This window comes from Periplaneta americana, chromosome 6 (assembly GCF_040183065.1).
Source record: "Periplaneta americana isolate PAMFEO1 chromosome 6, P.americana_PAMFEO1_priV1, whole genome shotgun sequence".
NCBI classification, from domain to species: domain Eukaryota; kingdom Metazoa; phylum Arthropoda; class Insecta; order Blattodea; family Blattidae; genus Periplaneta; species Periplaneta americana.
This window is the reverse complement of record NC_091122.1, coordinates 99,828,232-99,841,892: the sequence shown is the minus strand read 5'-3', so window position 1 is coordinate 99,841,892 and position 13,661 is coordinate 99,828,232. Positions and strand designations below refer to the sequence as shown.

Sequence of the window (13,661 nt, the reverse complement as noted above, 5' to 3'; positions counted from 1 at the left end):
GGTCCATACTAAGTATTATGTTCTGAAGTTTAGCTTGAATAAATAGCCTTTTATCGTAATACTGAATAGCCCATAGACTACACTAAATAGAGTTCACTAGCTGGCGCGGCGCGTTGAGTGCACGACCTTTATCTCGGCTGTCACATAACAAGTTGGGAATTCAAAGAAGATGGCAACTGAATTACTGACCACAAGTATGTGCCGTTATTTCTTAATGCAGTATTGAAAGTAAGTTTTCACACCCTTGCAAATAATATGGACAACTAATAATTTTGTGTATTTGTCTAACTTATAAGTATGCTATGGAGATTTATGTGCGTAGTTTGAGGGGAAGTTTCGAACAAAACTCATTAACAGCTTCTTTGTTACGATAAGTCTTTTCGAAGATTTTGTCACATAAGATTATATCATGTTGTTTTTAATCTGTTTTTTGAATGGTATTTTGTCGAGATGAGTCCGAAGATTTGCTATAAATGAAAAGGTATTCGCCCTATAATTGAGAAAAACTTAAAAAAGAAAAAACAGGGCCAAGTAATCAAAGCAAGCGGGAATCGAATCCACCCCCGAGCACGAGCCCTGCTCATTAACTGTTGACCGAGCCTGTTGTCTGTTATGTTGATACAAAGGATCTATGAAGGACTGGGAATGGAAGGGAAATCCAAAGAATGCGACAGAAGCCTACAAACTTCTTGTTCACCAGAATTGTGATAGAATGTGTCTTTCGTTGAATCCTGGTAGCTTTGGCTAAAATTCACGATTTGAACTTTGTGCGGGAAGATCTATAACCCATTTAATAGACGTGACATTTAACTTTTTTTTTCTCCCTTCTAAAAGAAATGGCTTCCGCCCTTGCCATTATACACACCATTATAGTCTTGTTCACAGTGAAAGGAGCAAAAACTTTTTTGTCCGTAATTAATTTCCACCTGAAAATCCAGTACGACTGCATGGAGATATAAAAACATGATCATAGAAGTGAGCACTATTGGTAGGAAAAAGAGCAACTTTACTAGCCAGGAATTGCGGCCAGTAAGAATATATGCAATATTTAAATAGCTAATAGTTCCAGAAAAAAAATTGGACCAGAAAGCTCTTATTAAAATCAATAATTAATATTTAATGTAAGTTTATTAGGTATGTGGCACAGTCTAGTACAGGCTTGTCAAATCCCTGCACATTGTGCAGTCGCGCACATTGTGCACTGGTCTCTGTGCAACGTGCAGTTCCTATCCCCCTACCTGGAGGGAGTTACTCGGCTTGGAGGGGAACGCGACAGGGCTGTACAGTACCTGTAGCAGCAGATCAGCTTTTGTTTCAGTAACACAGATCAGTACGGGTGCTCATTGAGCTGTGATTGTGAATGCGTTATGGAAAACAAAGTGAGGACTCCACAGATATAACGAAGAAGAGAAATCACGAATCATATAACGTAACTGTTATGATGTTTTCCTCAGCCAACAATAATTATTTTAAAATGAAAGGCTTTCATCATATCATGTGGACCTAATAGTGATGTGAGAATTTAAATTAGATTAGTAAAGTTCTCAAAATATTATATTCGCCTACTCTTATTTCTTAATTTCTCTCACGGCAAGACAAACATGAAAATGATGTTGTTTTGGAGTCTGTACTAACACAGCCATCAATGGTTAGACGACTTACAACTTTTATTTGATAAGCTGATAAGTGATGAGAATATAGTGAGTAATACATGTGAGGATCTTGAGGTTGTAAGGGAAGGAAGAAAGCAACTATTTGTAAGGCAGAAACATTTTCTGGAAAAATAATACATAATGGCGAATTTTCACCTCACGTTACTATATTATCTTAATATACTTACGTTAATAAATCTTTAAACCTAACATAAAGAAAATGTCCTCGCTTCACAGCTTGTGAAGTACTCTTTTAACTCAATTCAGTAAAGTTCCCAACTTGCTAATAACTTACTTGCTCTCAACGTTTTCCAATAAACTATATATAAATTTAAATTCAAGCTTAATTTATCCAATTTATTAATAATAATGTGAATTTATATTAATATACAGCAAGGAAATGATTCCAGTGTAAAAGCCTCACAATGTCCTATTGCATGTAATTGGGAGTAAAATATTTTATTTCTTAGCATTTGTGCACCAATGGTCCCAATAATGCTTGAGGAACAATGAAAGAGTATTACTTTGAAATAATCAGTACCTACTACGTAAAATGAAATATTGTGTTCGTTTCTTGTTGTTTCGAAATTACTGCAATATTTATATTTTCTTAAAATACTGTATACAAATCATGTAAATAAATGATTCTTTACAAACGACTGCATTGTGAATTGTAACTGAGTAAGTCTATTGTTTCTTGTGTTACAATTATTGTCAAATATAGACACTGACAATAATTGTGTTTTTTTCTTCTGCTAAGTATGTTTATAATGTCCAAATGTAAATTTAATTGAACACTAGAAGCGCAGAATAGATTCTTGTACATCCCTCCCGCTAAGAACTGGTAAGGACAACACGTGAATGACGCAATCTGCACAGACCGGCGTTCCGCGCACATACACTGCACTTTCAGTGCCTGATTTTTGACATGCCTGGTCTAGTATATACATTCAGGAAGTTTGAGTTGTGAGGATTCTAGGAACAATAGACTGTGCCGATACTTTTTCGCATTGTCTGTAATGAGGCGATATTAGCGATCCTAGTGGTTAGCAACTATCTATGGATGCATATTTACTACGTATTGAGCTTCGTGACTGTATGTACTAGACTGTGGTATGTAGTTTAAAGCTTCCTCCACTTTGTACCTATTATAAATTTTTAATTCTACGTACGATTTTTACTTTATCTGGTAAAGAAAAGGAATTAACTCCAGCTCCTTTGCATGAATTGTTCAAAACTTATTCCTAAATTTGTAGTTCTGTTGTTTAAATTTGTAATTCTGTACGCTATTTCTACTTTATCGAGCAGAAAAAAAAAACTAACTAACCATGGGTACTTAGTACGAATTGATCAGAACTGCTTCTTATTTAATATCTTTTCACACATTTCCATGTAATGTATCGTTAATATTGCTTTAATTTTGTAGACTGCTAGCAATATTTTAAGTGAAACTTATTTAGGCAGAACACGAGTTGAACACAATTCTGTGACGGACGATTTAAGATGGCTTTGTATGTTGTTGCTACGGGGTTGTCCATGTGTGCATTATTTTATCAACAGTAGTCCACACCTGTGGAGTAACGGCTAGCGCGTCTGGTCGCGAAACCAGGTGGCCCGGGTTCGATTCCCGGTTGGGGCAAGTTACCTGGTTGAGGTTTTTACCGGGGTTTTCCCTCAACCCAATATGAGCAAATACTGGGTAACTTTCGGTGCTGGACCCCGGACTCATTTCACCGGCATTATCACCTTTATCTCATTCAGACGCTAAATAACCTAAGGTGTTGATAAAATAACCTACTATCAACAGTAATCTCACTAGAGGTTTTGATTTATCTATAGAAAATCAAAACTCGAGTGGGATTTAATTGACTATTACACGATTAGAAGAAAGTATATAAAGTTTAGAAGAAATAAAGTACTCTAATACAATAAAATATTAATTGACTTACTGAAATTCTAGTTCACTAATGTTATTTCACCAAAACGTTTGAACGGAGCCGCCACTTTCAGTTGACTGTCGATCGCAAAACATGTTTTATAGTACCGTAAAGAATTTGCAGTTTGAAATGTTGGCAAACAAAGAAACAAATGGTAGGGAGGTGATAAAAACAGAAGAAAGTATATGAAGATTAGAAGAAATAAAGTACTCTAATACAATAAAATAGATATTAATTGACTTACTAAAATTCTATTTCACTAATGTTACCTTCACCAAAATGTTTGAACGAAGCCGCCATTTTCAGTTGACTATCAATGCAGGAGACAAATTACGATCGCAAAGCATGTTTTATAGTACCGTAAAGAATTTGCAGTTTGAAATGTTGGCAAACAAACAAACAAATGCTAGGGTAGTGATAAAAACAAACAAATGCTAGGGAAGCGATAGAATTATACAAGTGCTAGGGAAGCGATAAAATTGTGTGATAAGCAGCCATGATTGGTTGAAAGACGTCCCTTCGTACCGTTTTATTGGTCAAAAGTAGTATGACGTAGTAAAAGTGTAATAGTCACGTAAATGAAGTTGTTGATGTTAGAAAATTGAGCCTTGGCTTCCGCATTTTGCCATCGGTACTCTGGGACGGGTTTACTCAAGAATCACTCGTACAGTGCAAGGGTTCGGATCCTTTCTCTCGCGAGGACTAAGGCGCCCACGCTCCACGTACGATGTATAGGCTTTAACATCCTCGGCGATCCTGATCTGTTGCTGTTCTGTCGTGCTTCCCCCCCCCCCACATCATGTGGTTACGTCAATTTTCGGATTTCCCCTTCAAAATTCTCCAATGTTCCTTGAATAGAACGGTGAAAATTAAAGTGAGACAAGTGGCCAACAGGTTTGGAGATCACATAAACATTTTTTTCATTCCTAATTTCCCTTGCTACGGACGCGTTTTTGATAATTTAAATGTTTCTTCTCCCATTTCTCCATTGACATTGACAGAGGATTACAGCGTACCACATAACATTCAGTAGGCTTTAGCAAAGCTTCGTTAACAAATTGTATCAAAACTCTTAAACCATAAAAGCTAGCTGAAATCTGAATACAGATTCGAAAAACTCAGGTTCACTTACGTATTTCACTAGCAATATGCATAGTTCCAACTTTTAAACTTAGGACGCGGAGAGCGACTGAAAATGAGAAGTGAGAGAAAAATTGTGTATCATTGCGTAAAATGTTAATTATGAACCATATAAATTAACTGAACAGAATATCTTTTATACTGTGCTGAATTATTGGCATTTAAAGATGTTACTCATCAGGATGAATTACATTTTTTGTCAAGTGCACGCTCGTAGATAAGCGTCATTCAAGTTAATACTTTTAATTAAGTCTGTGTACTGAAAATAACACTGTTACTTTGATCGAATCCAACCAATCATTGAAGTAAGACATATACAGTACTAGGCCTATAAGTGTAGGTATTTTGAGTACATTTAAACAGCGTTCACAAGAAATGTAGCTTGTTAAGTACCCTATAAACAGATTTTAAACCGAGATTTATGTTGTCGTAAAATTACTGTTATAAATAATACATTGTTTCTTTTATATCTTAATAGGACCAAATGCAGCTGAAAAATGCTCTTCGATGTCATTTCCCGAGAAATGTATGAATATAACTTCTTCATATTATTAAATTATCGTAAATTCTAAGGATATCGTACACGCACGAGGTATTGTACACCTTACCACACTATCTTACTATGTGGAAACCCTGCCATGAGTACAACTTTCCGGTCCACACCTGTGGAGTAACGGTCAGCGCGTCTGGCCGCGAAACCAGGTGGCCCGAGTTCGAATCCCGGTCGGGGCAAGTTATCTGGTTGAGGTTTTTTCCGGGGTTTTCCCTCAACCCAATACGAGCAAATGCTGGGTAACTTTCGGTGTTGGACCCCGGACTCATTTCACCGGCATTATCACCTTCATATCATTCAGACGCTAAATAACCTAGATGTTGATACAGCGTCGTAAAATAACCCAAGAAAAAAGTACAACTTTCCAAACGTTATAATATAACTTATGAATAGACTGTACTGCAATGTACCTTGCAGTAACCTAACGCAATGAAAGTGTAACAATTTTTGTAATGAAAACGAGATTCTTGTGAACATTCTAATAAAAGTTCATTTCGGCATGAATTTCAGTGAAATAGTCAGTAGTTTTAAAATTCTTTATTGATAAAAAACTGAAACGCTACTTTATCGTATTTCTTTAATTTTAATTGCCTAATCGATATATCTCACTCTCTTCGAGTGTGTCCCACACTAACTCTTCCGCTGAAACAATTACTCTCTCTAGCGGAGCGAAAGTTGCTAATTGGCCGTTAAAAATACAAACGTAGCCTTTACTTACCTAATTGTATGTTTCTCCTAGCCTGTAATTTCTTAATAAACGTCTCCTATGCGAGAGTCACGGATTAAGATGCGTATCTATCTATTGTGTCTGTGGCTTGTGTAACTCTCGCCAGGGGCTTTCACTACCATCCAACCTTGTCCATTACTCTCGGAAGAACCTGTTATCGTATGTCATAGTTATGCCAATATTACATAATCAAGTTCTTACATATAACAAATTATACAGTTCTAACTCTTTTCATCCATAAACTGAAATTATATGGTGAGAGCTTTACTACGTGTAGAATTACACAAATTTTTGTGTAACGCCTCCACAATATAGACTGTATTATTATACCAGGCCTGAAATTTAGGTCTAGCGTAACGAGACAACGTAGTCCAACATCACATCAATAATGATGTGCAAGACAGTTTGTTTTACGTAGAATAAGTATTTGTTCATACTGCGTATAGGGAGCCAGATTCACTCAGTGCGTGTCATGAGATCCGAAATTGCTACTGTGAGAAAACTATTAGAGCTACCCAAATAAAGCAAATTGCACTTTTGAATATAGCAAGGAATTTTTCTGACATGCGTGGTCTGAGCGATGACTTGTGACTATAGAAGTGAAAGGGGTAGCGACAGTATAGAGGAGAAAATGTTACTATCCAGTAAACGGCCGTAATTCGGGAACGACACATCGTTCAGTGTTCGTTTTGGTGTCATTGGATTCCGAATTATAAGTTCTGCTAGAATAATACAGATTTCTACATTCTAGAGACGTTTTAACGACAATAATTTCGAAATATGCTCAAGAACTATTTTCAGTGACATGTCGAAGCATACACATAAGTTTCGACGAGAAGAAGGTCCGACTTACTCTAGATGACAAGTTTGTCTGTTCTATGCTCGCCACATTCAAGTTCATCTTCCCGATACTAAAGTCAGAACTATAAGTGCCTGTGATTGTCAAAAACATTCGACTCTATTTCAGTTTCTTGGTGATTAGTTCAATCAAAGTTCTGTTCAAACTAGATCCTCTACACTGTTTGGTTCATATTTAGACTTGGTGTTTATCAGAAATCTCAACGTTAACTGTGTGTCTTTCATTTGAAGGGTTCAGAACCTTAGTGGGCCAAGCGCCATTTACTAAAACCGTAGAAAACAAGGGTTAAAATGAAGTTATTACTATAATTCAATGGAAACATATAGCAAGTAATATAAAGTATACACATTAAAACTAAATGATATGTCAATCTTCATTAAACTATGGTATTCACTTAATTTTAACCCTTGCCTTCTCCGTTTTTAATAAATGGCGATTGGCCCACTATGGCTCTTAACTCTTCACTTCTTACTTCTCATATCGTAGACTATCTTAGCCACTGTAAAGTTTGCCAATGATAAATGAAATCTTGTAAAAGAACGAACACTGTCTTCTCATTTTATCTCATCCAGCCCATCAGACGTAGCCTATTATATACGTGAAAACATTGCGGCTTTCAACGTATACAGCCCCTGATGTGTTTTGTTTAGTCCTTACATTGAGTCATACCATCACATCGTTCATGTTACCATGGTTCCCAGTTGATTCGAGGGTCGTGGACTCGAAACCAGCAAGGCAATAAAATACTTCAGAAGGAAAATAAAGCTGAGAGGTACAGTGTCATAGGATAACAGCATATAAAATACACCGGATCCTAAATAACAGGCCTGCAGATAAAATATAGTCTACCCGCCGTTTCTTGCCAAAGTCAAATGTTTGACTCAACACACTAGAACAATATGAAATATACAGAGACACTAAAACACACCCAAATCAAATTCTCAACACAGATCAATTTCATAACACACTTACTATTTGACTCCACATCACAACACACAAACACACTCTTACAACAGGCAGCGATATCATGATGACGCTATGATCCAGTAGGCTCTGACGATGGTGTATATACCGAAACAGCTGTAAGCCCATGTGCTTAAATATATAACACTAGTAAGTTGCCCGTATCAATCATCTGTAATAAACTGTTAAAAGTAGTGTACGCGAGACTTAATATGGAAGAAATTAAACTTTTCATTGCGTTGAAATAGATATTGCAAAGAATGCATATTTTATATAATTATAGCAAGAGAAATGGAGAAAATGTATCCTAATACTATGTATATTTCTCCACAATATAATGCACTTGGATTTGTTGTGTTCTGAACTCTGGCCTCCAAAGCGGAAAGTGGACACATAATGTACCTGTGAGTGTAATGAAAATGATGCAGAAATGGTAGAATTATTGCAGACCAGCGAAGGTACGTGAGGAAACATAGACCTGCTCCAACATTATTCACCACAATTCCTCCTCATTGTTACACTCATTGGAAATTGATCTCAGACCTCCAGCATAGAAACCCAACGATCGAGTAATGAGATTAACAGAGGTAAATACAAATATGTGAAAAAATGTCAACCTTACGCACAATGCGAGCTTTGTGTTTACATCTTGGACCCGTATAGTCTCGGCTCGAACGCAGATGAATGGCAAAGCCTTGCAAGGCCGTGGACGTTGCCTCCTTACCTTGAGACCTCATTAATTGACAATGCTACCTTCCAGGTCCAGATGTTTCCGGCGCCAGTTGCGCAATCTACCAACAGGCCGAGGAGAAAGACTTGCTTGCATCTGACTGGGAAAGTAGCTTCAGATTTAAGACTATGATTCATAAAACGTGACCCGTTCTGTTAATAAAATGTGGGATTAGAGGAGAGAAATTCTCTGGTGGGTGTGTTTTATAACGAAATCTTCAGAGTGTGAAGTAAGTTATATACGACAGCATGAATTGGAATTGATAGGAATATCCAATTGGATAAACAAACGATAACAAATTGACTTACTTCTGTAGTTTATGAGTCTTGAGAAAAATAAAGAAAAGAGATCCAATGCCTTTTACCTTGGATGCAAATGACACAAGTAATTGGCTGCCATCCTGCCCTGCGGTCTATGAATGTCCAGTTTTGTCATGTGATAATCAACGGACAGAGACAACATGTCCAATTGTTTAAAATAAATGAAAGGAAGTAGGACAGAAAGAGGAAAGTGAAGAAAGCAAAGAACAAAGAACAAGGTGGAGAAGAAAAGAAAGCGAGAATGACAAAAAAAGAAATAATCTTGTGCTATTCAAATGGCGCTTAATTGGTGGGATCCGCTAGTATGTGCGGTTCTCTCTGTCGATCTAGTGACCGTTATAGAGGTACGCGAGTTAATCTCTATGATATATCTGGGCTGTCAATCCATCCGAGGAGTTCTCTCATTTAATTTCAATTCAACTTATTTTACTCCTCCCTCCAGTACTGATAATAAAATCCAATTAGAAACCTTAGTGCAGTAGGGTCTAATACTACTCTTCCATAGAGTAATGGTAAGGAATAAGAATAATGAGGAGGAGGAGGAGGAGGAGGAGGAGGAGAAGAAAAATGACTGAAAACATAAAAAGCAAGGAAAAGTAAGACAAGATAAAAATATAAATGATTAGGGGAAGGAGAAAAAGTGAAAAGATGAAAAAGTGGACAAGAAAAATGGAGATGAAAACAAAAGAAAGAATGAAGAAGTAAAAAATAAAGGAGGAGAATAAGAGGAAAGAAACAAGAAAACTAAGGGCAAATAAAATGAGATAGATAAGAGAAATAGGAAGAAAAATAGAAGATACTAATAAAAAGAACAGATGAAAGAATGAGATGGAAAGAAAAAGAAGACATTAAGGAAGAGGATGAAGAGAAGAAGAAAAATAAGCTAGCAGAGGAAAAATAAACAAGAAAAGGAGAGAAAGAAAAAGCTAGAGAACAAGAGAGGAGGAAATGAGAAGGAAAAGAAGAAGAAGAAGAAGAAGAAGAAGAAGAAGGATCCCTAATGCACAGGAGAAAAAATAAGAAAAGAAAAAAGCAGAAAGAATAAGGGGGGGGAAAAAGGATGATAATGATGATGATCATGATGTAAAGATAATTGTAGTTTTAACGTGAGCCAGTCGGCCTGGTTGGCGGAGTTGGTATAGCGCTGACCTTCTGTGCCTGAGTTTGCGGATTTGATCCCAGGCCAGGTCGATGGCATTTAAGTGTGCTTAAATGCGACAGACTCATGTCAGTAGATTTACTGACATGTAAAAGAACTCCTGCAGGACAAAATTCCGGCACACCGGCGACGCTGATATAACCTCGACAGTTGCGAGCGTCGTTAAATAAAACATAACATTTATAACATTTAACGTGAGCCACTGCTGATTCGGAGCTGCGCTCGGGCGTGGGTTCGATTCCCACTTAGGCTGATTTCCTGATCTGGTTTTTATGAGATTTACCCTAGCCGTAAGACGAATGTCGTGTAACCTATGGCGAATCCTCGACCTCATCTCGCCAAATATCATGTCGCTATCATCAATTCCATCGACTCTAAATAACTTTGTAGTTGATACAGCGTTGTTAAGTAGTCTATAAAAAATTGTAACTTGTGTGAAGGGTTATCGAATAGCTGAAGAGTCGACTTTATACGCCTGAAACTAGAAGTTAAAGTCCCGGCGAGTCCAAGTGGAGTTTACGGCGGGTAACTTTCGTCGAGAAAGTACAGTTTTTCCTGCTTTCATTTACTAACGTCCATAATGAACATAGAAAGTCTTACTGTCATTGTGATCTGAACGCGGATATCATGGTTGAGACTGAGCAACGATTATTCATCGATGAGACTATTTTAATCAGGCATTTAACGACATTACCTCAACTATGCAGATATTATTACTATTATTATTATTATTATTATTATTATTATTATTATTATTATTACTATTTCCATTGTCGTTGTTTGTTTATTCGGCATCTAACAAGCAAACATTCTGATTGGGGCAGATAAAAAAAGTTATTTTTTTTCTTTCACCATATTAATAATGTCAAAAGAAGTGCTTTTACAAATTTTGGCCACTCGACCGCAATTACGAGGACCGTAAAAAATAAGTTCGCCAGGGCCCGTTGACAGAAAGAATACACGCTTTCATTGGAAAAATTTATTGGAACAGCAATTGTTGAGCTATTTTTCAACATATTCCTCACTGGAATTGAGACATTTGTCATATCATGGGATCGACAGAGAGGTGCAGACGGCTGAAAACGCTGGATCCGATCCCAGGCGTCTGATTTCTACGACACAAGGATACAAAAATTGATCCCATGGTATGACATATGTCTCAGTTCCAGTGGGGGATAATGTTAAAAAATAGCGCAACAATTGCTGTATCTGTTTCTTTAATTAAATTTACACGAAAACCGTGCACGCTATTGAAATACGCCGTAGGGATAAAAATAATATTCTTTATTAGGCCTAGATTTCCTATCGATATGAACAAAAATCACGATCCTATTCGCAACAGTTGCCGAATGAGAGATTGTTAAACATTTTGGGGGGGAAACATTTTTTTCCTGAAGAATAAAACTATTAATTTTCCACCAATATGATATTATAGATTTTTGTTACAACATAAGCTATTCGCTCTGGAAATCTCCAGGGCTACTTCACTTACACTCTGTATAATACTCGTTAAATTTATGTTAAGATTTCAAACATGCGTTTAAAGGCAGTTCCATGAACATAGTAAGCGCACACCACTGGCAACGTTGACTTGTCCAGCAGAGTTCGGTTTTGGCTTGCCATGCATTCCTTAGCGAAGATTAAATGATTATGGTTGTGTGTGTTTCAGAGCATAGCGGACGTGGTGAAGGACATGTCGTTCTTCAGCAGGATGGGTATCAACATCCTGGCGGGACAGACCAACTCGGAGGGACTGGTGCCCATCACTGCGAAAGACTTCATGTTCGGTTACAAGAGTCCTCTTGTGACGATAGGCAACAAGTTCATGCCTTCTTGGATCAAATTTGACAAGTTGGGACTCATCGACCGTATGTACGACTTCGACGGCGATGTGGCGACAGTGTTCACGGGCGAGACTGACATACACCTGTCCGGCCTACTGGACACGTACAGGCACAGCCAGGACCTGCCGCAGTGGCACGGAAAACACTGCAGCCGCGTGACAGGCGCCAGCGACGCCTCCAAGTTCCCGTCCAACATCCAGCCCAACGACACCGTCTATTTCTACAGGAAATCTGTGTGCAGAGTCATGCCCACGGTGAGTAACGCCTGGCTGACTGATTCTAAGATTTCCATAATTATACTCCGATTTAGCGGGTTTATCGCGGAAATATTTGGCTGTACCCTATGTCCCGGCTTAATTACTTTGGGATACTAACAGTGCGATTATTTGCTTGATAGGTTCGTTCCAACACAGTCAGTAACCGTACGTAATTATTGTGAGCATGCGCAGTGCAGAAAAGGCATTCCAACACACTCCAACCAGTTCTGAACCGGAAACATGTAGGCATACTTCAGTCGAAATTCCAACAAACTTTTGACACGGGTCCGGAACGGTAAGAAATAGTCGGCGGATTGAGGCGTGTGCTGGTGAGTACGCGCCTCTGACATGCGCATTAGCTCACCAACGTCTCCTGGATACTGAAGAAAAACATGATCGACTGTTCACATCAATGAGATTAAGATGGAAAAGACAGTGCAGACGAATAATACAAACTCGAGATTTAATTTAAATTTCCTCAAAAAAAAAAAAAAAAGAATAAAAATTGTTTGCCTATTAAAATGTTTAATTACATTTTCAACATGCAACTTTGATTAAAAGTGTAATAAATAAAGTAATAAATGAATAATTAAAAAATAATATATATTTTTTTTCTTTTTAGATGAGAGTCCCCTAGTACTCTATATCGAATTAGCGGAATTCTTACCTTCCATATTTTTTTATTATTTTTTTATAGAAAATTATCGAAATTCTATTTTCTACAATTTGAATTAGCAGCGGAACGATAATAATTAAGCAGCCCGTTCTCAAGCAAAGATGATCACAGTTTTAACATCTCTGAATTTAGTATACGATGATCTGAAAAAAAAAAAAACCTTCCAACATCATCCAGTTCTGTTTCAATTCCGTACCAGATAACCAGACAGTGCATGTGCATAAAATGATCCATGGATCGTACATGAACTGTTACATGAATCGCTTGTTGGAACGAATCTATTTCGCTGCCAACGCGGTCCGCTGCTGCCGGTCGGGCGACTCGCACTTCCGAGAGCGCTTAACGCGTAGACTCAGCAAACAGAGCAGGGACGGGGAACTCTCGTATTGTAAATAGAGCAGTAAGCATGAGTACCTACATATAGCAACAACTAAGGTAGCGGGAGAAGCTAAGCTCTCTAAGAGAGGCTGTTCCTCGGAACAACCATAAGATATGAGGTCCACAGTTGTCTGTAGAGTTACTGGAAATTCTGCCTGCTTGCAATTACACATTCTTGACACTTTCCTAAATTATTTCTACGGCGTAGTTCAGCGTTTAAAATTGATATTGTATTGTAATTCGTTCATCCTATTTTCCAAATAAAATCTAAGAATCAAATCGGAGGAGTGGGGCAGTCATAATATGGCACTCTCTTCAAACACCATCCTTACTTCATTTATTGAAATCACAGCCATATGATAACTGGCACATCGATGTTCGAAATCAGTCAAGTTTTCGAAGTATTCAAAATTTAGTGTAGTATTTGTTATCTGTATCTATCAGGGTTGACTGCATTATTAAAAGT

At 37.6% G+C, this 13,661-nt stretch overlaps 1 protein-coding gene across 2 annotated transcripts in view; it reads left to right on the top strand.

Moving 5' to 3' along the window:
* Window positions 1–13,661, top strand: part of LOC138701548 (scavenger receptor class B member 1-like) — a 432,218-nt gene that overhangs the window by 400,484 nt on the left and 18,073 nt on the right. For both annotated transcript variants that reach the window (XM_069828556.1, XM_069828555.1), the window contains exon 5: window positions 11,710–12,138. In XM_069828556.1, the coding sequence (XP_069684657.1) occupies window positions 11,710–12,138 (429 nt within the window). The remainder of the gene's footprint in view (window positions 1–11,709; window positions 12,139–13,661) is intronic.